The sequence below is a fragment of the Seriola aureovittata genome, chromosome 6 (genome assembly GCF_021018895.1).
Source record: "Seriola aureovittata isolate HTS-2021-v1 ecotype China chromosome 6, ASM2101889v1, whole genome shotgun sequence".
NCBI lineage: Eukaryota > Metazoa > Chordata > Actinopteri > Carangiformes > Carangidae > Seriola > Seriola aureovittata.
This window is the reverse complement of record NC_079369.1, coordinates 10,370,456-10,395,196: the sequence shown is the minus strand read 5'-3', so window position 1 is coordinate 10,395,196 and position 24,741 is coordinate 10,370,456. Positions and strand designations below refer to the sequence as shown.

At 43.0% G+C, this 24,741-nt stretch overlaps 1 protein-coding gene across 1 annotated transcript in view; it reads right to left on the bottom strand.

Annotated features, from left to right (window-relative positions):
- Positions 1 to 24,741, bottom strand: part of trabd2b (TraB domain containing 2B) — a 65,291-nt gene that overhangs the window by 24,080 nt on the left and 16,470 nt on the right. Inside the window, exon 3 of the mRNA XM_056379229.1 lies at positions 1,662 to 1,808. Coding sequence (XP_056235204.1) covers positions 1,662 to 1,808 — 147 coding nt within the window. The remainder of the gene's footprint in view (positions 1 to 1,661; positions 1,809 to 24,741) is intronic.

Sequence of the window (24,741 nt, the reverse complement as noted above, 5' to 3'; positions counted from 1 at the left end):
GAAGGTTCACTCTCTCACACTCTCTCTCTCTCTCACTCACACACACACACACACACACACACACACAAACCTGCTATAGATCACCAGGCTACAGGAGCAGGCGTCAGAGTTGGGCGTCTGATTGCTCTAGCATGTGCTGGGGAATGTTAATACATGTTATTATGACATGAGGAGCGGGGGCGAACTGGTATGATTTAAAGCGTTCATGCAGGAGACAACTGTAGCCGTGACTGCAGGTGAAACTGTGGCTAACAAGCTCTTCGTGGCCCCTGGAGAGCAAGAGCTGGATAGACACAGACGGAGAGAGAGAAAGACGAAAAAAAAGGGGAAATATGTCAAGGCCACGATGAGTTGTCTGACCTGAACTTTTGCGTGTACGCTTTTCTTACTGTGTGTGTCTTTGGTGTGGATGATGTGGAATCTCTGCAGCTGAGCGGTGAGTTGAGGTTACATGGTGTGTTAGGTTTAATGGGACTTAAGGATCAGTGAGGGAGGTTGACACAGCATAATTGACTTATGGAGAGGGCTTTTCAAGTAATTCTGAATTCAAGAGTGGAGAGTGGAGTGAGAGCTACTGAATGTGGTGTCTATACCACATGCGTGTCTGCGTGTGTGAGTGTTTGTACTATATATTGAATGGCCTTTCAACAGTTTGCAGAGCTGGGTGTGAAGACGGATGACCAGGCCATCACTGACGGAGCACAGGCTATGTTAGGAAACACAAAGTTGGAGGAGGTCAGTTGGTGTATTTACAGCTGAGTCCAGGGCTATTAAAGTGTCAGACTATCAAGTAACTTGAGGTTGAGAGGGATTAATATGGCAATGTGCAGTTTTGTGGAAGTGATGTGCAAGCCGAAAAGTTTGAGGTGACGATAGCGTAATGGCAGAAAAGTGGGTATGAAGTGGTTGCCAACTCAAATCGAGGGTCTGACAGACTTGGGTTTTTGAACACCGTTACAGATGTTTTTGGACTGAGGTAGCTGTTACTTTGTAGCCATTATTTTGTGTGAATATTGTACTGTGTTGGAGACTTGACCATTCTTTTGTTCCTGAAAACAAAACTAAATGAGAAAAAAATTGCTCCCAGTCCCATAATTTTATTCTTTGCAAACTGAAAAAGCATCAAAAACAACATTTTCCTTGTGACAGACTAAAACACTCAGAACGGGGTTAGCCCTGAAAAATGATAAATATATATAAGAAAATGTAATTTTATATTGCACCCAGAGATTTCTCCATGATATATATATTTTTTTATCAATGCGTCAGGTCTGGTCACAGAATCACAGCAGACTATAAGTTGGACTCAAGTATTTGAGTGAACATTGTTTTATGAATGAAAGCCAACCTCAACCCATTCATGGTCAGACTGTTCAGCTTTCCCACGTGTGTTTTCTAGGTAGCGTTTCACTCTCTGTATTGCAAGGAGGGGCTGAGCGAATCAATCTGCTGGGTACAGTTCTACAATGAAATAAGATTTTACCCATTTACAATAGTAAAAAAGAAAAGAAAATCGATATGTGGTGGTCAATGTTGATATTGTGGCAGGATGCTACATATAAATAAGCTCAGAACTGCCTCAGCTGATGGAAGGGTGAATAGATAATGAATATATATATTTTTTTCATTTTGGGATGTAAAATGTAAGGGAGGAGACCAACCTGTGAGGTGTCATGGTTGAAGATAATGGAGCTGAGGTCACCACAGTTGTAGTGTGTAATGAGGTCCTCGGTGGTGTAGGAGCCCTGCAGGCTGCCTGCTCGAACGCCCTCATGCTGCAGCAGTGTCTGGTTCAAAGCAAACAGCACCTGCAGAGAGAGAGAGAAGACAGGAGAGGTGCTGTTAGATTCTGCATCCACAAACTAAGTTTTCTCTGCTGTGTGCTTGAGAGGATTTTGCAATGAAGGGGTGGGGGGGTGCAAGCACGGCCAGTGTTCCCCCTTAAAAATATAATGTGACCTTAATATACAATGAAGGCGTTATGCTGAGTGTCGGAGAAATATAAGTTCTTCCACAGCATTTTCAATTCTTACAGGATATTTTCATACACTTTCCATACAGGCTGACTACAGGTAAAAGCAGACCACAAAAGACATGGCAACACTCCACTGACTTTCCTCAGGGAACGAGGGAGAGAACAGGGGAGGAAGGAGAGGGAGGTAAAGAGAGAGAGAGTGAAAGAGAGAGAGAGAGACGCTTTCAAAATAACCCTCCTTTCTCTTTCACCGGGACCAGGGCGTCGTAAATTTACGGCGCCCATTAAAATCAAAAGTAAACCCTCTTTAGAGGGAATTTATAGTGTGCAGCCGCCAGCCAGCCCAACGACTCCACAGCTGTCCTAGACACCAGGGGTTAACCTCCCAGCTCCCGCCCTCTACAATCCCACGCCACCTCTGACTGGCCTAGAAACTGGGACCAAGTTGTCAATCACTATTAAGCTCTCTTACAGGAACCAGAGGTGTGTTTGAAGAGGAAAATGTGTGTGTGTGTGTGTGTGTGTGTGTGTGTGTGCATTTTTTTTCTCTCTTTCTTTGTGTGGAACTACAGCAGATTTCACACAGGTCTACATTGCACCCAGTAAGACAGTTTCAGTTTACTTGATTAGAACAAGTGACTCAGCTCATCATATCTTCAAACCACACCGATCCATGCCTATGATCCCAATTACCAAGAAACCTGACTAGAGCTTCGGAAAATACTGCAGGGAGAACGTCAGCATCCTGGCCCACATGATTTGTGGAGCAGCTTAAGGCCGATACAGCTGCACAACTGATTGAGGCCGATGTCTGGGTCGTAATTCACGCAATTAAGTTATGTTTTCGCAATCATAAATGCCCATATCGTGCATATTGAATGCTTCAACTCCAGGTAACCTCTACGCTGGGATAATCACAACCAAGCTCTAAGCTCAACTTCGTGACTCTCCCTCTCTCTCTCCCTCTCTCTGAGGTCATTATGTTTGCTAACCAGTCTTGTGAGCTCTCTAGCTTTAGTGTGTGTTTTTTTCATAACGCAAAGTGACAACTGATGAGCTAACGGCATATATAACTCTCTCATTATCCCTCTTTCTTGTCTGTATTTTTCTCTTCCTGTGCTTTTTCTCCACTTTCACTCCAAGACTCTCCATCCTCGTCTCATCTCTCTGCCAGCTCCGGATCCATGGCCCTTCCTCCCACTGTACAACCAAGAACTGAGGCTGATCTTATTTATTCTCTTTGACATGTTTCATCCAGTATATGTTTCTGCTCTGCTCAGCGCCGGGCTGTCGCCCTGCCAGAGGCGCATAATCCAGGAATAGGTCTCGATCAAACCTGTGACCAGTTCAGTCCTGAAAAAATATGACTTTTCTCAGCTCATATCTCAGCACCAGACTTCCCAAATCCAGAAGCCCCCCTGCTGGTTCACTAATGACACTATACCTCATTTCAGTTTCTATTTCCATCTCACATGAGATTCTTTTATTGCTCTAAACTCCAGGTAATGTCGAGGTGTGATGCCAGGCCCAGAGAGGCTAATACCTGCTACTTCTGCTTCTGCAGATGCTGATTCTGCGCCAGTAAGTTCCCACCACCTCAAGTCCTTGACCCATAGACTTCTTTGCCACATTTTGAGGGTTTTTCCAAGAAAAACACCAGAGCACGCCCTGGGCAGAGTCAGGGTCCAGAGCTGGCAGAGCACACACACCTGCCAGGCTTTTTGTAATGCAGCCAGCTTCAGTAGTTTCCGTTAACATGGCAAACTGCACCAGACAGGACAGAAGGGAGAGTGAGTGCATTCAAGGATGTAGGGTAAGAAGCGTGTGTGTGTCTGTGTGTGTGTGTGTGTGTGGGTGTGTGTGGTTGGTTGGTTATGTTGTTAAGGGAGTTGTTATTTCAATATTGTCCGTCTCCCGGGGAAAGAACATCTCTGCAGCTGTAACCATGGTGCCTGAGTTTGTGCTGGGCTGAATGAGTGCGCATGTCAATCACTGCGGGAGAGAAAGAGGGAGAGAGAGGAAAAATGCAAACATTCCCTGTGTTTGTATGTGTGTGTGTGTGTGTGTGTGCGCGCTTGCAAGTATATGCATAAATGTAAATTGTGTGTGTGCGTGCGTGCATGTGTTGACTGACTGAGTGGGTGTTCTCATGCTGAAGTGGTCCACTCACTTTGACAGACTCTGTTCACCACGTAGTTAACTACTGTAGGTCTCTCCTCTCTTTTTTTTTTCTTGTCTTCTCTAATACGTGCGTGAGAAACTCCCATTTTAATTAAATAAAAGCTTTATAAGAACAAAAGCTGGAAGGAGCAGAGCACACGGATGGTCTTGGATCCTTCGAACTGAGCGCAGCACTCCAAAAATTCATTAGCGAGTGTTGGAAAGAAAACAGAAAGCCGGGGCCGGGCGGGAGAGGGAACAGCATAAAAAACATTTTAAAAAATCAGAGAGATCTTTTATGTTTCAGAGTGAAAATGTCATTTATCAACATGTGTGTGTGTTGCAGCAATTGACCTTGAAGTGCATTAAATCCTGGCTGTTAGCTAGCAGCAGTGTTAGCTTGTTTGAAGGTTTTACAGGTCTGAAGCATGTAATGAGTAGGTGCCGATGACAAGGTGCTGGAACTCAGAGAGCTCGCTCTTGTCGACTATATCACTCCCCTATTATTCCTCCTTAGCTCTGAATCGGAGAATGTGAGTGATGGATCAAGCGAAAGGGCTTTCAGGCTGTGATACAACAGGAGGAAGTGTCAAACTGTGGAGGCCAAACATTGAACTCTGGCAAAGAAGAGAAAATCTAATACACAGAATTATTATTTACTTGAAAAGATTTGAGTCTGTAAAAGAAATCGAAAGACAGCACACATCATCAACACCACCAGTTAACGCACAGATCAAGAAAAACGAAACACTGTCACACGCCTGTCCTGTCTGTTTCAATCTGTTTCACTCCCTCATGTCCACCCTTTAAATAATTTTCATTACTGACTTCTTCTACCTCAGCTGTGGTGAAACAATGAGACACTATTCCCCTTTTCCAAAAAGTGAATAAAGAAAGAACAAAGGAAGGGAGGAGTAATGGTATGAGGAAGGCGCAGAGAACAAAAAGCAGAGAGTGTGAAAGAATGGTATAAGACAAATAAAGCCTTGTTCTGCAGGAGAGCAGCATGTGTTGCACAGATGGAGGTGATTCTTCTGTTTTTGTTTGGTGGAGAGTTTGGGTTTGGTGTATGGGCACAGGCCTGGCATGGGAAATGAGTGGGTATAACCAGGCAGGTGAAGGAAACCCTGGTGGAGCCTGCCAGCGTCAGTTTTCCTCCTTCACACATTTCCATCTTTTCCCTGCTCTACTGCATTTCTCTCAGTTTGTCTGTCCATGTATTTTCCTATGTTTGGAAACTGGGGAAAGTGGCTACGATGGCTTCAGTTTAAGGTTTCATCATCTCATTTCTTATCATCACAGTGGCTGCCACAGGAAATGAGCCTGATTGCTTTTCTGCACTATTTGCCAACCTTTTTGGTTTGTGACTGGTTCCGTTTGTGCAATCCCTCATTTTCCCCTCTGAAAGTGTAAAGTTAAAACGATCCAGTATCTCACATATTGGAAAAGTCAGTAAAAATAACAGATAAATGTTAGAAGCAGAACTCTTTTTTTCACCTTCTTATTCTGTCTTATCTCAGTCCTGGCTCCCAGGTTGAAAACCACAACTTTACTGCACACAACAGTTAGTTTTTTTTACTGCTAAGGAGGCTGAATTTCTCATAGTTTATAACAATATGGGACAAGTAAAGTGCTATTATTTGGTTTTATCCTTGTTCTTTCTATTCTAAACAAGCACACATGCAACCGAGAGAGGAGGGATATGCTCCAACATTATCGTTATGACAGAAAGAAACAGGGTTTATAGGGAGTGTGGTCTTGATTTAAAACAAAAAAAAAAGAGTAAAGATTAAATAAAAGCTATCAATTACTGAAAACATGGAGCTGTGTTTATGGTGTTCACAGCAAGACCTATTAAAAATTAAAAAGTACAGCATTGAACATTGAAGTTCTATAACACTGTTGGACTTATGATGGACAGTTTTAGAAAAAAATAAAAGTTTTCAAACTGAAGCAGAAGAAACGGGGGTTTCATGATACACTGGTGTTGACAATAACCGAAATGAAATGTTGATATTGTGTTAATAATACACATATAATAATATCGTGATGGCAGATCAGTTCATCTGGTTGCCTATATGTTTTTGTACAGACTCTCTCTCCACCTCCCCGCACTCATATTTGAGTCTAATTTATTTGACAAAAAAGACACAAAGCACACAATAAACAAAGTTAAAGATGAATTTCACTGATAGCAGTATTTATTACTGGTACATTCTCTTGGCCACGGTAATCGTGCAGTGAAAATCTGATATCCTGACAGCCCTAAGCAGAACCAGAGATATCATCTTTTTGTTCCACTGATTTTTCTTCCTTGTAAAAATCCGGCGCCTACATTACCCACAGTGCAATTTGACCGCTGACAGTTCAGTCAGAGATCAAGTGACCCTCTGGAACCACAAAAGACTTTATACAACTTTTTTCACCAATAGACTTTGATGTGTAAAATCAGTGGATTACCTCTTTAATTAATTTATCATTAATAAATTGAGATGTAACAATTTTTGTAGTCCTTTTAAATACAGCAAATCCATCTAGAATTACAATTCAGCTCTTTCTCTCTGTCTTTATCTCTGGTCTAAACAGTTTCAGGGTGGTGTGTTCCCCTCGACTGCTCTTGTGTCCCTGAGAGCCGCTTGTGTTTCATCGCCTGAAAAAGAGAAGAGGTAGACCCCTGACCCAGGACACGCACTGCTGGGTTCCTCTGGGCCGAGCCGGCGTCTCCCTTGGGCTCCGGCTACAGACGACTAGAGGGGATTGGGTTCACAGCACCGCGGGGTGACCGCAGGGAAGGAGGTAAGGAGTTGAAATAACATCCAGGGCAACCCAAGAATAGGAGAAGTGCGATATCTCATCCCTGTTCCCCACAGAGCAACCCCCAAAAAAGGGTGGACACCAATTTGTGTGAGTGTACTTTCCCCTTCGTGGACACAGTAGAGAAGCTTAAAGGAATTCATAAAAAAAAAAAAAAACACCCTTGTGTCCATTTTCTTTTAACCTATACTATCTCAGTATGACTTCATGCTTGAATGTGCATGGAGGAGTGGCACTGGTATTTTAAAAGCCTGCTGTTGTCTGATCTTTGAGTCCATTCTTGCTCCGAAAAGCACCTTGAATACATTAGGATGGAACGATGGTGTCACACAAGACAACATCAAAGTTGTCTGGACAGTCTCACGTGATAGCTTCACTGTTGTCTCCTACGGCTTTATCAACAACGGTCCTCGAGACTTTTTTACTACAAGGGAATCATGTAACCCGTCAAGGGCAACATTCAAGCATAAAAATGCCTCAAATGTGACCCCTGACGTCAGAGCATTGCCAAAATAGTTTTACAGCCCTTCAGCGCCTTTTGTTTCATTTGCCCATTTGAAGGTAAGCAGCACTTTCAACTCATCACATCTGGCATGAGCTGCAGCAAGCCAGAGCCTTACTTTCTTCCAAATCTTTATCCCTGTTAATACCCACAGTACACACACACACACACACACACAAGCATGCACGCTCAAAAACACATATACAGTCACCCATAAGCACACACGCTAATGATTACACACATCACATTCCTCTTTGAGCAATACCTGTACAGAAACCACATATTGCAGAAAATGAAAGAGAAGACATTTCAGTTCCACTAAAGACGGCGCCAGTGTTTTGAATATTGTTTCTCTTTTGTCTCTGCCTCTCTTTCTCTTCCCACTTCCTTTCTGTCTTCTCTCATTCTCTCTCTCTCTGTCTCACTAAGTCTCTCACCCTGCCTGGTCTACCTCCTGTCTCAGCCTAGGAAATCCAGGGATTACCACGGGGACAATCCCAGTAGCAGAGGCCTGCTGCTAGCCAGCCTCCACAGAAAGCCTCCTATTCTTACCCCTCCTTCCTCCTTCCGTCCTGTCTTATTTCCTCTCTGAGGCAGGGGGTGAAGGTCTAATGATGGGAGATATCCCTCTCTTAGCTCAGTAAAAATCCTCTAAACTTCCACCCTCTCCTTGTATTTTTCGTATCCTTCCTTCCTCTGACAAAAGTTCATTCTCTCCACCTCCACTACTGTCCTCCCTTCTCTGCTGTCTCTTCTCTCTTTCTTTGCCGTCATCGCCCCCCCCCCCCAATAAAACCAGACCTGGAGGCACCCATACATACACACACTGTATACACACTCCTTCAGTCCCCATGAGCCTCCTGACTCTCCCCCTAATAAGAGTGTCCAGTGAATCGGGAGGGTGGGTGTCGCCCCGGCTCTCCCTACACTTGTCCACAAATAAACCCTGCTGTTTGACTTGGCAGTGCTGCCGCTGCGCCAGTCATCCCAGCTTTCCTGCCTCCCCAGAAAACAGAGAAAATAATAAAGTATCACTTGATCCGCATTGAAAAAGCACACAGCTGGTCCCTCACTGTGGATGCCCACAAGCAAAAGGTGTGGGGTGTGAAAGAGTGGTGGAAAATTATAGAGGGAAATTGTGCTAACTTTTGTTTTTCTTTCAAAATCAAAGAGCTGTTGAACAGGAATAAGCATGTGTAAATATGTGAGCAGAACAACACAGCCGAACATTACAGGAATAATAGATATATAAATGTGGAGAGGAGTTCACCTGTTTGCTGTCTGGACTCAATACATGTGAGAACAAGATTTGTAATAACAAAGGTTAATTAAATTAAAGCTGCACTAATCACATTTTTTTTACATTAACTATGTCTCAAATAACAGTGCATAATGTGAAAGGGGTTGCTCATAGCGGTCAGCCCACTGATAATTGCAATCTGACTCTCCAGTTTCCCTCAGCACTGCAGAGTGGTTTAGCATCTTTCAGCATTGTTTTAGTTTTATGGCAAAAAAAACAAACAAAAAAATATAAAGCTCTAAAAGCCCACAGTATGCTACCTGCTTAGGCACCAAACATCAGACAGATGAAATTAGCGACAAGTTAGTGAAGATACTGGAGCATTTAGCAGCTAAAGAGCCACAAATTTCCCTCTAGTGTTTGTGGAGACCAAAAACAGAACAAATATTGAATTTTACATTCAGTGTGTGCACTGCCTTTAGTAGCCAAAAACTATAAATAAATGCAGTTTTGATGTAAATAAAATGTTGCCCTCCTTGTGCATAGATCAATGACGTTTAAAAATCAAAATTATAACTGAAAAAAATTTCACATGAAGCAAATTAAATGATCTCACCCACCAGCAGATCCATCAGATTCCATCTGTTGTTTTAACCCTGCCTGACACACAGTTGAAAATAAGATTAAAGGCCTTGCTAAAATCTAGCCAAGATCAGGTCACTCTAACCCCCGCCCCCTCAAGTCGTAGTCCACCACTAACATCATGGCCTCCACTGATCCTAACACATTTCACAGCCTGCTTTTTTTTTTTCCAAAGGAAAAATTCTCATTGAATTCCATTGGATTTATCCAGCTCCCATTATGATGTGTGATGCTATCCAAACCAGATGAGCTGCGTCTTCTCTGCGGCATGAGAAAGGAGCAGTCAGAAACAGCCGTCTATGCTTAAAACATGCCTCCTCTGCCTCAAACCAGGGCCTGACCACTCTCTCTTATCTCCCTCAGCCTGCTTTGGTTGGACTAATGGCTTTAGACAGAATAATTCCCAAAGAATGATTTGTCCTTTGTAAAGTCCACATCTGAGGTCCGGCTGAAACACGAGAGCAGCACATAATCTCCTGCATGAACATAAATTGTGTAATGGAGGAAAAACCGGATCCAGATTGAGAAACAGCAAGTGTCTAAACAGTTAGTAGGAGCTGGTCCAGGTGACTGAATTCATTCCTTTTAAAGAGAGGAATCCTTGCAGAGGTTTGTATGTGTGTGTGTGTGTGTGTGTGTGTGTGTGTGTGTGTGTGTGTGTGTGTGTGTGTGTGTGTGTGTGTGTGTGTGTGCATGCACATCTAGCATGCATGCAGCACACATCATTCAGAGTATATTCAAATGATGTCATGCCAAGCTGAGTCAAACTGATTTTTCCTTGAGTAAATCACTATTTCAGTTCAGGTTAGTGTGTGCACCTCAGCAAGCATCCAAGACTGAATTGTTCTTGTTTGCACAATTTGACAGGCAGATTTGATTTCCCCTGTAGGGAAGCAGACACTTTAGTAGCATAGAGTGTAATGCAGCAGATCATAGCTATAAAAAAGCATATTTTCATATGAAAGGAATATGATTAAGAGGGTTTTATGTATGAGTTAAAGGCTGTGTGTTATGCATTTGTGCTTCAGTGGTGCATTTCAGTAGAGGAGTAGAAGGTAAATGCAGGAGGAGGAGGGGGGGAGTTAAAGAGATGACATAAAGAAGAAAAGAGGGAGAAAGAGAAAAGATTTGGAAGAGACACAGCAGGAGGCATAATGTAAAGAAGTCTGACAAAAGGCCAGATGTTTGCAGTTAACCACAAGAGGTAGAGAGAAGAGAGAAGGAAGCAGACCTAGTGCACCTCACCTCCTCCTCCTCCTCCTCCTACTATCTAACAGGTCTGGAGCCCATCTGGCCAGTTTTGTCCTCCACCATCTCTCCTCTTCATCCTCCCAAAGCCCCTCCATCCTCTGGCCTGTCCCCGTGCCTCCAAAAACAACTCATGTCTCTTCATCTTCCATCAATTCCCAAACCCTCAATCGCCAGCCTTCCTCCCTTTTCCCCGCCCAGGTTATGTGCTCTCAGTGACAAATCTCTAGATTATACAGTTCAGCAACATCCCTTCATCCCTCTCCCAGCCACCCCCCCCCCCCCCTCATGTTCTCTCTTTTCTTTCATTTGATGGCGGCTCTCCTTCCACAACTGTCACTGATCTCTGTTTATTTAGCTTTCATGTCCTTCCTCCTTCCTGCGCTCCACTTCGTCCACACGTGCTCTCTCCGTGTGAGCGTGCACTTGTAACCCAGTGCTTGTGTGCGCACGTGCACGCATGTGGATACTGTGTGTGTTTGTGTTTCCATATGTGTCTGTCTTAACTACAGAGCTTGTCCAAATTGCACAGTGCTATGACTGTCTAGTAGACTGGAGCAGCAGAAGGAGGAGGAAGTGGACCAAACTTCCTCCTCTCCTCTCCTCAGTCACGGCTCTATTAGCCTCGATGCTGAAGCTAACGCGGCATAATCCCACACAAGCACACCATTTCACGGCAAATCAGCAGGAGAAATGTTCAATTTCATGCAAGTGTATTCAGCCTGCAGAAAAACAGAGACAGAGCAAGATCGTAATGTAAACCTTTCAGGCACAAAAAAAAAAAAAAAGACTGTAAGGAAGCAGTGTATCTGTGTGAGTGCTAAATGAGAGTTTTCATGGCTTTGGAAATCTGTGAGTGAGGGTCACGCTGCTCTGTCATCTCAAAACGTTCTGTCAGCACATCAATGAGGAAGCGAAGGCCAAATCGTCTCCCCAATGAGAACAAGCTGCCTTAGATGAAGCGTGGAGAGGGACACACAAACATACACAAATGTGTGCAACCTTCCCCAACTATTGCCAACCAAGGAATGCCAGCACTTAACAACTGTGGGACCACCAGAGAGATCTCTGATGCATTTGACAGACAGAAAAGTATTTTTAGAGTTGGAAAATATTTATTGGCTGAGTCTTTTCTTACAGTAATGAGAGGAAGATAAACCTCCTGCCATATCACATTCAGTCCATCGTAATTTTAAGTGTCATGTGTGTAAATTTGTCTCTGTGCAACCTGAGCCAAGAGAGGAGGAATGCATCTTCCAGACACTCCTAAGTTGTTGTTTTTTTTTTGTTTTTTTTATATACTTTCTTCTTATCTGGCTAGCCAGCCTCCTGACAAAACTACATCCAGGAATCACCTGGGTTTTGTTCACAGTTGGAGGGTGTGTGAACCCTGCAGAGTCTGAGTGCTTGGTTTCTATTTCTCCATGTGGTAGATACAGAAAATGTAAAGAGTGGGTGACTTTGTGGTTGTTAGAAAGCACCTTTTCAGAGCTGGTCTGTGTAATGGAAGGCAATGTATAGTAACGTGTGATGTAACTAATTACTACTGAGTAGATCGTAAATAGATGTAATTACCTTTTCGTAAATTCAAAATGATATGATAAAACCTGCTCTGAATTGTTTGTCATACACAAACAAACATTCACATACTGTATGAGACGACCTTTATATGCTGCTCTGGCCTGATCACAGACGTCATGAAAACTCTCCAGCCATCTCTCTTTTTTCTCCGTGTCTTTCTCTCTTTCTGTGTAAATGAAAAGTGTGGCTGTGTAAATGAAAAGCAGATGAAGAGCAAACAAAGTCAGAGTCAGTCTACAGGGTTTCATGTGCTGGACAGACTGACTGGAGAAATCTTGGTACAGTTGAACACTTCTTAATCCACTTCCACAGTGTGTGGACTATTCACAGGGAGCGATATCACACGCTCACACAAAACTCCAACGTTCCCACACGGGCCTTTAAGTAGCGGCCAACAGCCTTCACAGAGAAGTGAAAGCTCAGCTGGTGATGGAGACCAAACTAAAGAAGAAAAAAGTCAAATGAAACACAAGATGACAGCCGAGGAAAAAAGGTGTTAGGGAGGAAAGTGGGTGTGTAAAACTGGAAATGAGGTTTAAGGAGGTGCTATTCTAAGGATTCCTTGTGTTAAGCTGCCAGCATGCTTCTTCAGAAGTGCTTGTCGAACAGTTGAATAGCTTCGGAACCCCCCCCCCCCCCCCCCCCCCCCCCCGCGCGCCTTTCAGTCGTCGGACTAGGGTGGCCGTGTCCAACCACTTCTGTAACCTCGAAAAACTGACGATCCAACGTCTGCGTGCGCTACTGTCTTTTGACACAAGTTTTTCTGTCATTTTTCATGTGAAAACTGCAACTCTGCGAATGTCTTCCAGGAGAGACTCTTCCCACTCTACGGCGGCCAGCTTTCCACTCAACCTTCCGGTGTGGTCGCTTACAACAACTACGATCGCTTTTGATTTCTGACGTGATCGGTTGTCGTTCGGACTCGATCTGTTGGAGCACAACCTGGCCCTTACTCATCAGAAACGTATAATAGCACGGATACATTTAAAACATCTATCAGGTGACCTCTGACCTTTGACTACTGAATAAACGCAACTTCCCTTGAGCAGACCGTGTTTAATGGTCAAGATTATCATAATAGATTTATGAAGTTAGAACATCAGCCGGCAGGCTTCCAAAACTCTTAATTGCTGTGTTTCAGAAGTTTTTGCCTTGCCATATTGTAATTAATTAATGTGTCCTGTTTACACTGACAGTTAAAGCAGACATCAGGCCCATGCTGAATATTGAACTGAGGAGGAATTAATCATGTTTACGAGCAGCCCATAAATGAGTCTGCCTACAACATCAAAGCAATTAATCAATGTTAGAGGAAAGAGGCTTAGAGAAAACATGCATTTGTGTAAGTGCTGAAGTGCGTTTGCTTGTGTTTGTCTGTGAGAGACAGAGACGGAGGGAAACCGGCAATTGTGCGTCTGTGCGAGAGGCCAGAGGAAGAGGCAACGAAGCCAACATAGAGACAGAGCAAAACAGACAAACAAACAGACAAGAAACATTCACAGAGGCACCACATGGGAGGGGGTGAAAGCGAGGGAGAGCCCAGAGATAGGATATGGGAAATAACTCCTTCATGCTGCCGGTGGTTTGGAGGTGGAAGGCAGAGCCTTGGTGGCATGTGGTGGAGGGGTTACAGTAAAGCTAGCCATAGATTAGTAGCTCTTCCTCGAGCTGGCCTTGACTGGGAGCGGTGCTGGCTGTCACATCAGAGACGAGGCATTTAACTGCTCTCATAAGACTCTCATTATTTCATAAATCTGTAGTTTAAGCGCTTAGCTCTGTTGATTTGAGCCTAGGCCAACGCTTAGAGAATGTTTTTACAATCTCCTTAATTTATTTACAACCTTGATTCATTTTGTGTGTTTATGCATATGTGTGTGTGTGGGTAGGTGGATGTGTGAGAGAGAGAGAGAGAGAGAGAGAGAGAGAGAAATTGAGAAAGTCAGAGGATGGTAGCGGAGGGAGAGAGATCTGGATGACAATGATTGAGCTCGTTCTCTCTTTGCTTGTTTGTTTGGCTGCTGCATGCATAAACTGTGCATACGTGTGTGTGTGTGTGTGTGTGTGTGTGTGTGTGTGTGTGTGTGTGTGTGTGTGTGTGTGTGTATGTATGTGTGTGTGTGTGTGTGTGTTTGTGTGGGCCATCCAACAGGAGCTAATGTAATAATTCAAGCACTGCGCAAACAGGGAATTAAATTTCACCACGTCTGGTGCGCACATGAATCTGTGACACATATTTCTACGACCAGTTTTATTTTTCTCTGTCATATTCTTGGCTGTTCTTCTATCTCTTTATTACCCTTGTGCTCAGGACCCTGGTGCTGTTACTGTAGGTTTCAAGACCTTCAGTCTTTAAGACACAAAGACCTTTCGGTGTTTGGATCCCCACAACTGAACCACAGTTTACAACAAACAAACAGTTAAAAGATGTAAAATATTCTAAATGTATTTATTTATATGTTTATGTGTCTTTGCCCCTCTCTGAAGCACACGGTATTTCCTTCAGCATGAAATGAAAAGTGTTTTTAAGAAGTTTGTTTAGCTTTAGATGTCCTCACATGCAAAAAGATGGTATACTTTTATCAGCACATACAGTAAACCCTTTCTTTTTTTTTTTCTGTCTTTCTTGCTTTTTTTGTGAGGCACAGACATTCACATACATATTCATCCAGTCTCCAACCACCCAGCGTTCGCAGCCTTGTAGTCTCCCAGGGAAAGTGCTTGGCATGAAGAAATCCAATATGATTAAGACTATGATTGCTGCCTCTAATAGTTTTAGCACCCGTACCCTCTATTAAGGAAAACATTGGGTTTGGACCACAGCTCAGCACAGGCTTCTGACAGAGGGGATCAGCCTGTGGGAAAGACCCATAATTCAGTGTTTGAGAGTGTGTGTGTGTGTGTGTGTGTGTGCAGTAGGTGTGAGTTGTACATACTGTATGTGGGGACGTACATCTGTCTATGTACAGTACATCTATGCTTTTTTTTTTTTTCCTGGCTTATACGTGTGCAAGAGACTGAGTGTGTTGGTGTGCGTGTTTGGGCGGCCCACAGCGGCTCAAGGGCAGACTTAGTCAGCCGTGCTGAGGGTTTGTGGTCAACCCGACCAGCAGATCACAGGATTGTGGCTTTAAATGGGCCACAAATCATCAAACAGGCCACACCGATGGAGAGGAATGCTGAAGCAGACGGGAGGAGTACTGGATAAACAAGATTACAACTCCTGCAGTTTGTCTTCACTGGAAGGCAAAGAATAAAACCTCAGAAAAAATAATGAGTTGCAGAGTTCAGTAAAGTATTTTGTTTTATATGTGCATGAATTTCTGTACAACTAGACTATTTAAACTAGCGTCTAGTATAATTATGTGTTCTGTTTTCTTTGTGTTCCTCAGTTACCGTTTTTCACAAGTTTGAAAACACGTTGGTGGTCCCTCCCGTTGTGTTACCGAGCCAAGATGGCGACCGTTGAGGGTGAGGAGCATAAATAATTTCACACACAACTTTTTGGTCATCCGGGTACTGATACTGCACTGCATGTTGTCATAGTAGTCAATGTGAATGCACTTATGGACTCAAAATACCAAGTATAAGTATGGAAGTACATGATTAACGTCACAGCATGTGTGTTCGGTAGCTAACTGTTAACATACCGACAGGTTCTGTCAGAAAGAGCCACCAGCATCATAGCCTATGATGCTTGTGTATGACTCATGGGCTAACAACAGCCATTGATGACACATTGATTGATTGACACACATACAGACCAATCAGTGTTGAATTCTGACACATTGGTGCATTATTTATGTTTTTATATTGAGTTAGGTAAAAACGAGTGGGAAAGAACACCATGAAAGTGTGTGTAGGTGCGGATTACGTTTTGACGGGACTCGGGACACTCAGCTTGAAAATGGGACAGTAGTTTCTCCTTGTCCAATTTTGGAAAAGGAGACACTACTCATGTACTTTTTCTTAACCAGAAAGTGGAAGAGTGGAACTACTCTGACACAGACGAGGTTAAATAAAAGTGAATGGTGCAACAAAGTGAATACGGTATGCTAGCTTCCTCCAGTATGGACTGGTTCTGTGTCCCTTCAAAGATCAGTACTGTCCTCTGACGTCATCCGCGGCGATACTTCACCATTTCAAATGTGCTACATTGGTGATATGTTTTAATTATGTGACCAGGCCTTTGGGCTTAATGTTAGAAACAGAACTTTACTGTTAAACTGAAAGTGCAGAATTGCAATTTGGACAGGTGAAGTTCCAAATTTGAGTTGGACAACTAAATGGGGAACTACAACACACTTCATATGAGGAGAGCGGCCATAAACACACACACAAACACACACACACACACACACACACAACTCCCCCCCTCAAACTCACACACTTGCTTCTTTGTGACCCTGGCCTAACCTTCGCGTTATCTCTCTCTTGATCACTGCAGACCAACTGTCTGCCCGGCTCTGGAGCCACAGACACACAAACAAACACATTCTCACAGTCTCACATCCACACAAGCACAAACACACACACACACACACACACACACACACACACACACACACACACACACACACACACACACACACACCTCAGAGTAATGGGCCAAGTCTCACCACAGAGGAAACAATTTCCTATCAAAACTGCTGTGAGTTTCCAGAGCTGTTTATTTAGTTTTTATTGTAAGAGATGATATACCCTCTCTCAGAGCTTTAAAACAGACCAGTGTTCCACCGAACTGCTGGCCTGAGCCTAATCTGTCGCACTATCATGGCCTTTAAAGAAGAATTGCTTCACTATACCCCTGTCTATTCAGCTATATGTGTATTACTGGTGTCACTGTCTCAACAGGCGAGAGCTTTCCCCATCTTACCACACCCCCCGCTGGGCCAAAGCCTATCTTAATTAACACAAGGGATTTTACTAGATCACTGTTGATTTAGTACCAGCTACACATCGGCTTTTTCATGGGTTAATTAAGTGCTGAATTCAAGGCTGAGGCTCCAGTGTGTCTCTTAAAATGAGATGGTTATGTGTCATACACACACAGACACACACACACACACACACACTAACACACACTCAGACATGATGTTATCAAGTCGAGGGTCACTGAAACAATATCTGCCAAAGTCCATTGAGTAGAAATGGAGCCACATCAAGCGGTGCCACAGTCTGTTTGAGTGTGTATGAGTGTGTGTGTGTGTGTGTGTGTGTGAGTGTTTATGTGTTCTCTTGCATGCATGAGTGTGTGCCAGTGACCCAGTCGTCAAAGTGTGGTTATGGGTGAGTAGCCGTGGTTTTAATGGCTACACACACACACATACACACACACACACACACACACACACACACACACACACACACACACACACACACACGGAGGGGCTTTCTGACAGACGACTTTACACAGTTCAGGGTTACAACAGAAGAATGGGAAAAAAAAGAGTGATTGTGCTCTGCAGCTCCAACAAATAAATACCCTGTCCACCACAGCCATTGTTGTGAAAATACCATAAAGGAAGTAACACACAATTAAACAAACACTGGTATAAACATGCATACACATACAAACACATGTGGGAAGTAAAAGATGAAAAAAAAAATCCCACAGACACACACTGATGTCTGCAGTTACCTTCTGAACAACAGGAACAAGCTCAAGAATGTTTACCCCGCCCAAACAAAACTCTCCCTCTCCGTTCTTCCTCTTCTGCTCGAGTCACCATCCTCTTTCTCTCCACCTCATTTCCTCTCCTTCCCTGACCCCCTGCTCTCTCTCTCTCTCTCTCTCTCTCTCTCTCTCTCTCTCTTCATCCTCCCCACCCCCACCATCTACACCCCAACCTGGTTCATTTCAGGCCAGTCTGGCAGTGGCCATGGCAACGCTCCAAGAAGGTGGGTGAGTCAACAGAGAGCCACAGAGGCCCTTCTCTCAACCTCTGAGACTTTTACTGCAGAGGTCCCTGAATGGCTGACTGAGTGGTGCAGAGGAGAGGATAAAGAGGACTGGTGAGGAGAGGAGAAAGCAGAAGAGGAAAAAGGGGAGGTTAAGTGCAGTTGATAGACAAACTGATGTAAACTTAATTTAAAAAAAAAAGAAATTTAAAGCTGAAGTTTCTTGATCTCGAAAAGCAAACACTCCTACAAGTGTGGGTCACATGAAGTTGAACGCCAGTTGCGTTTGTCAGCTATAAAACAAATCTGGAAATCCAAGCTTTTATTATTGTGATATTGGCTCGTGTTGCTCTGAGTTTATAAAGCAATGTGAGCCAACTAAGAAAGCTCCAATGAAGCCAAATCATCTACACAGGTGCATCGGTGGAAAAAAAAAAAGATCCTGCAAATTCACTCAATAAATCAGAGGAAGCCCAGACAAAAAGCACAGGACTGTGATAGTGAAGACTGGGATTACATTGTACGTTTCTCATGTTGTGAGGCTGTTTTTTTGCCTCCAAGTCTCTAAGTCTCAGATCTGATTTTTTTTTAACAAAAGTGAACAACAACAGATTCTGATTCATATCCAATCTTTGGCTATGACATTGCTGTCAGAGACGTCAGGATCTGAATCCGTTTTTTTTTTTTTTGTCTCACTTCTCTGCATATGTGCACACATCATCATCATCATTCAGTGTCGGCACCTAGCAGTCCGGAAAAAACAGACAAGGAGGAGAGACACTATGGTTTTTGCCTTTTGTCGTCTTCTTGTTCTCATCCTCTTCGTATGTCTTGTATCCACAACAAATAATCCTGGACATGATTGCTAGCACAGCAATGTCATCCATGTTAATCTCTCACACTGTGTGTGCGCGTGCACCGGAGCTGGATACATGTTATTTAAAAACATGAATCTGAACCAACAACACAAAAACATTAAATCTGACTAAAAAAGAAAAAAAAACCTGAATTGAGCATTGAAGCCTGTAATGTGAACGTGTCCCATAAAACACATGTTTAAGGTTAGAGAGAGAGAGATCATTGTTTTGGTTGAACACTGAAAAAGCCAAAGCGTCCCATCTTGCGCTTCACCACAGCGCTGACTTTTTCATTAGTTAACCAAGACCATGATGTTCCCCTGACCTTTAACGTATATATATATATTTCGTAATAATACATACGTATCTGTGCAATATATTACATTCAACTGACAAAGCCCTCTAGTCTAAAGGACTGGGGGTGGGGACATATTTTGTTGTTTAATTTTGAGGACTTGTTGGAAATGAGTTGTCCATGACCATAATTTTTTCTATTAGACGATGAGGTTAGGGGGCTAAAGCAACATTTAACTGATTGTCATTGTGATTTAGATACGTCGAGGTTCATGATTCGTAAAGTGTTCACTTTATTTTGTCTGCTCCCCGGGAGGTGTAAGTGAGCAGGCAGGTGAGGAGGTAGGTGAGGACAGGACTGAAGAAGAAGAGAGGAGTACAGAGTAGAGGAGATGCAGTGTTTTCTTATCTGGCTCCAGTGCTGTGTTGAGAGTGCGATGGCTTGTGTCAGTTAACACTCATGCGCTACGCTTCCCCCTGCCGTTGCCAAAATGGTGGACGAGGTGTCGGTGTGTAAGTGTATATCATCATCTGCACTGTCAGTGTCAGGAGTCAGACTGTCTGTAAAAACGCACGCACACACACACACACACCATCTCACACTAACACACACACACACACACACACACGCACGCATGCATAAATAGAGCAGAGTCCTGGGATGGGTGACACAGACACATGTTTATCATTGAAGGGATTGGTTGGATTCCTTTCATCTGAAAATGGCCGACTGTTCCCTCGCTCCCAGCCTGACCCCTCGGCTGTCTTTATCGCCATCTCACTCTCTGTCATTCTCTCTCTCTCTCTCTCTCTCTCTCTGTCTCTCTCTCTCACTTTCTCTGTAGCTCTCTCTTTCTTTCTGGACAATTTCTTTTCCCCATGTTTTTGTCTCCCCTGTCTAACTCTGACCCCTTAGCCTCCATCTGACTTTACACCCGTTTTATTCTTCTTCATGTTTCTCTTTCTCTACCCTCTGACCCATCTGCTTTTCATCTGAACCCAGACAGACAAGCGGAGAAAGCTGACGGTTATGGCCATGATGGAGTTAGGTGGGGTAATGGGGTGGTGGGGGTTAACACATGTAGACCTATCCTTGAGTTTTCATGCATCTGATCAGTGTGTGTGTCGTAAGGATGGGAATCGAAAAATGGCTCCAAATTGTCTGGACCATCGGAATCGTATGCCCCCGAGCTTATAATGAAACCCGAACTTTCCAGCAGCAACCTCTATATATGGCGCACATCATTTTAAAAACAAGACAATGATGATCTAGTCCCACAGTCAAGGTTTAGTTACATCTCTGGACTAATGCATAATGGATTGACATTAACCCTCTGAGGTCTATTAAAATTAAAAAATGTAAACTTTAAACGTACTTGCATATAAAGATAATTCACATCTCCTGTTAAAACAAACCTTTACTGATGTTTTACCAAAGTATTAGCTTCCTAAAATAGTAATGTATAATAATAAATGTCGAAAAGGAAATTTTGTAATAGTTTTTTAAGTATTTAAGTGCTGTCGGAGACTCTGCTTCCACCAGACGCTGTTGTTTATTGGCCTCTGTGAGTCACGTACGATCTTGCGAGAATATGAACCAGGAAGTGGAGACTCTACAGATTCTGAAAACATTCAAACCATTTTACTTTGTCATATTATCACAAAGATGTTAAAAGAAATGTCGCACCCCTGCGTCCATCGACCTCGTTAACTGGTATTGAATTAAAAATAATAATAATAATAATAATAATTTAAAAGCTGGGTCTACTGGACAATATGGATGCAACCTCTCACTATATAATAACCATCACATATTCAGCCAAGCTATAGTATAGATAAACATTTCTAAAAGGAAATATGGGGGAACCTGTTTGAATGGGCCAGACGCAGCTAATTAATAATAAAGCTGCAGTCATAGCCGATCGGCTTATGTTTACATTAGGCCTACTTTTTTCGCACAGTGAATTGATCAGGAATCGTTAAGGGGAATCGATAAAGAATCGGACCAAAAAGCTGAATCGATAATGGCATTGGTATCAATGAAAACTTTTCAATTCCGATCCCTAGTGTACGTGTGTGATTGTGTGCAATTTAACTTTAATTTTTAAGTGTGTTTATGTGGGTGCATTCCTGCACGCATGCGTGTGAAAGAATATGTGAGTTATTAAGCCCAGCCAGGGATGTTTGCCATCTCATAATAAATGCACACAGATATTTGGCACCAACCCCCAACCCTCACACACACATATATACACACAGCAGTTCTCAGTGCGATGAGCTGTCAGTCCCTGTTAGGCTTGGCATTCTCGTTAGCACGCGGTTTGGATCCCCTTTCAGAGGAGCTGAACTCAGGACCTTTTCCCCCCTCAGCACTTCCAGAGAGCGACAGAAGCCAACAAAGAGAGGAAAGCAGCGAACAAGAAGGAAAGAAGACAGACAGGAAGTGAAAGCCAAGGACCTCTCATAATGTCGGTGAATTCGTATTTAATCATTTGTTGAAATATTTCCCGGGCTGCGTGAGATTTACGATTCGCAGAGAGTGTTCCTAAACCTGTTTCAAAGCCCATCTCCATGCCGCCTCGAAATAATTATGTCTTCATCTAAACCGCTGCGAGATCACCCTCGGGTATATCAAAGGCCAGCTGGGGGGAGAAAGAAATCAGGCTTACCAAAGCACATTTACCTTATGAATAATGTTACCTTAAGTTTCAATTACATTCCTTCCAAATGAGCCCCTGAAGAACCCATGGCTGATTAAAAGGAATTTATTTGTGTTTCTCTGGGAGAGAAAGTGGTATAGAGTCGCTTTTTACAAGAGCCAGATCAGCAAGTCCTCCTGGGTGGGCAGTGCTGCCCGAGAAAAGCTGAACCCAATGCAGACATCCTTCAAAATGATTTCATCCACAATCACTGGTGCACTGACGGCAGCAACCGATCCAAGATAAGCATTTTTTTCTTTTCTTTTTTAAATAAGAAAAGTGAGAAAATTGCTTCAGTTTGTTCCCTCCGTCCTATATTTCAACATAGATGCCCGAAAACGCCTCCCAAACTTCCCTCCCTACCAAAAATCCCAGGTTAGCCCAAGTGAAGACGGATGGGATTCCAGGAACATCTTGCAGACTTAAACCAGACTCCACACTTTCTGAATCTTTTTTTTCTTTTTTTCTTTTTTTTCTTCATAGAACCTGCTGATGGTTTTGACAAATAATCCGTCCGTCCCTGAGGTGTGTGGTTTGGGTGTGGGTGTGGGTGTAGGTGAGGTGTGAGGAGGAGCAGCTTAAACAGCACATTTGGTGCCACCGGGTTGAGCGGTTCAGGGGCTGTGGGGATTCAGCGATTCAGGGTTTGGTCTCTCCGTTCTGGCAGCACACCACATCAGATTTGAAGGGAAGGAAGGAATGAGGACAGAAGTGTTTTACTTGAATAAAATTTCTGTTTTCCCAATTCATTTTAAGGCAACCTGTCTGTGCAAAATTCCACAAACGAATGAGTTACCTGATGTGGTGTGGTCCTAGCGAACATTTCACGATAACTTATTAAATTTTTTTGCCAAGCTTTGGGGATGGTTAGTATTAGAGCCAAGACTGACTGCTTTAGTAAATGCCAGGTAGCACTCCCTACCATACATGAGTGAAAGTAAATGCTTTAAAAACATTTGAATAGAAATAAGTCTTTAAAAGAGAACATATAAAAGTAAAATAACGCACAAAATACTCAAGTAAAGTGAATTAAGCAGTTAACTAGACATCTCGTACTGTCCAGTGCTATATACTGTATATGAGCAAGCCAGTAGGCGGTTCAAACAAGCTTCAGGAGTCTCTGTTTTATTCTCTTTGTGAAATATGAAATCATAAAGGCGCCTTTTAATTTCTCTGTTTGTTTTCCTTCTCCTCTTTCACCACCCCCTGTTTTATGTCTCTGTCTCTTTCCCCTCCTCATCATTCTCATCTTCTCTTCCCATGGTTTCCAGGGAGCCTTCCAGCTTTTTGTTAGAGTCCAGGGCCGTTTTGTGTAAACAGCAGCCGGGTTGAAGTAAGATAGTGAAGTTTATGTGGTTAATATGACCTGACCAGTTTCTTACATTAGTATTCCTCCTCTGATAAACATGATAAAAATGGATTCTGGCTCTCTGTGGTTTTTCTTACTTCCCTCTTCTTTTTTTTTTTAAATTTGGACTGATATAGAGTGCATAGCTATTCATTACATATGAGTTTTATGACACTGAAGCCAATGAAATGATTTACAAAATCCTTTGTTGTTCAGTCAAAGAATAAGTACTCATTTATTGAAACCTTTTGGACACGCTAGTTTGCTTTCTTCAACAGCAGCGATAGACTCCTTTTATTTGGCATAACTCACTCCTTTGGCAACGCAGCACAAAACTAATCTATTACATGCAGCGGGTGACAGAACACACGTATTACACACTGTATTATTTGTGAGCTAGCCCACCATTTTTTATGATAGAAATATATTAGTCTAGGTCAAAGGTCATATCTTTTTATAAATCCGTTTCTTCCAGGGAGATTCCGCACTCATCTGCTCTTGTATATAGAAGCACAAATAGCATAATGTAGGGACAAACACACACACACACACACACACACACACACACACACACACACACACACACACATGCAGCTTTTCCCCCCAGTTCTTCAAATCCCTGATATTCACTGAACTCAGATTGAACTCTCCAGAAATGGGTCAACAGACGAAGCAGTGAATGTAATTTTTTTATTTTATTTTTTTATAATTTCACTCTTTTAACCTACAGACACATTTACAACCTCATTAGGTTTCACGCAGCTTTATTGTGCTGAATAGGTTTTGTCTTGAGGCAGCAGTAGGAAAATTTAAATCAGTGCTGGAGTCATGATCAAGGCCAAGACCAAACAAGAGTGAAGTCCAAGTCAAGGCCAAGACAAGCCAATGCCTTGCCTCTGACCACTGCCACAAAAGGGTGCAAATTTGTCAGGCTTGTTATTGATAGTATATGGGACTTTGTATTATACTTGTATTGGATAGCATTTCTCAACATCATATAATTCCAATTTGAGCGAGTGTATAATCAGTAGCCAGCTGGACATTCATCTATAGATAGTAGAGCAATAAAGGCAATTACCCCTGCTATTTCCACATAATTGAGACTTAATTTGTGTCAGTCTCAGGCAAAATAACAAGACCTCAAGAAAAATACTGAGACATGACCAAGATAAATGAGATTGGAGTCAGAAAAAAAGACCGCAACTTTTAAAAATGTGATCATTAACAGCATGAAACCCAGACTGCACTTGAGACCTGCAGCCGCGTAGAGCCCGTAGCGAGGGCAGCGGTGTTGCAGTTGTGGTCATCTGGGACCTCATGTCCAAACATTGTCGTCACTCTCATCCTTTCTCCAAACCTGCCATCATTCAGCATATCCCTTCATCCACCCCCCCACCCCCCATCCCACTAAATACCCCGGCTGTTAGCAGGCATTAAAAAGCCATTCACACTGCTCTCAAGTGCTTGGGTTGGCCGTCACCAG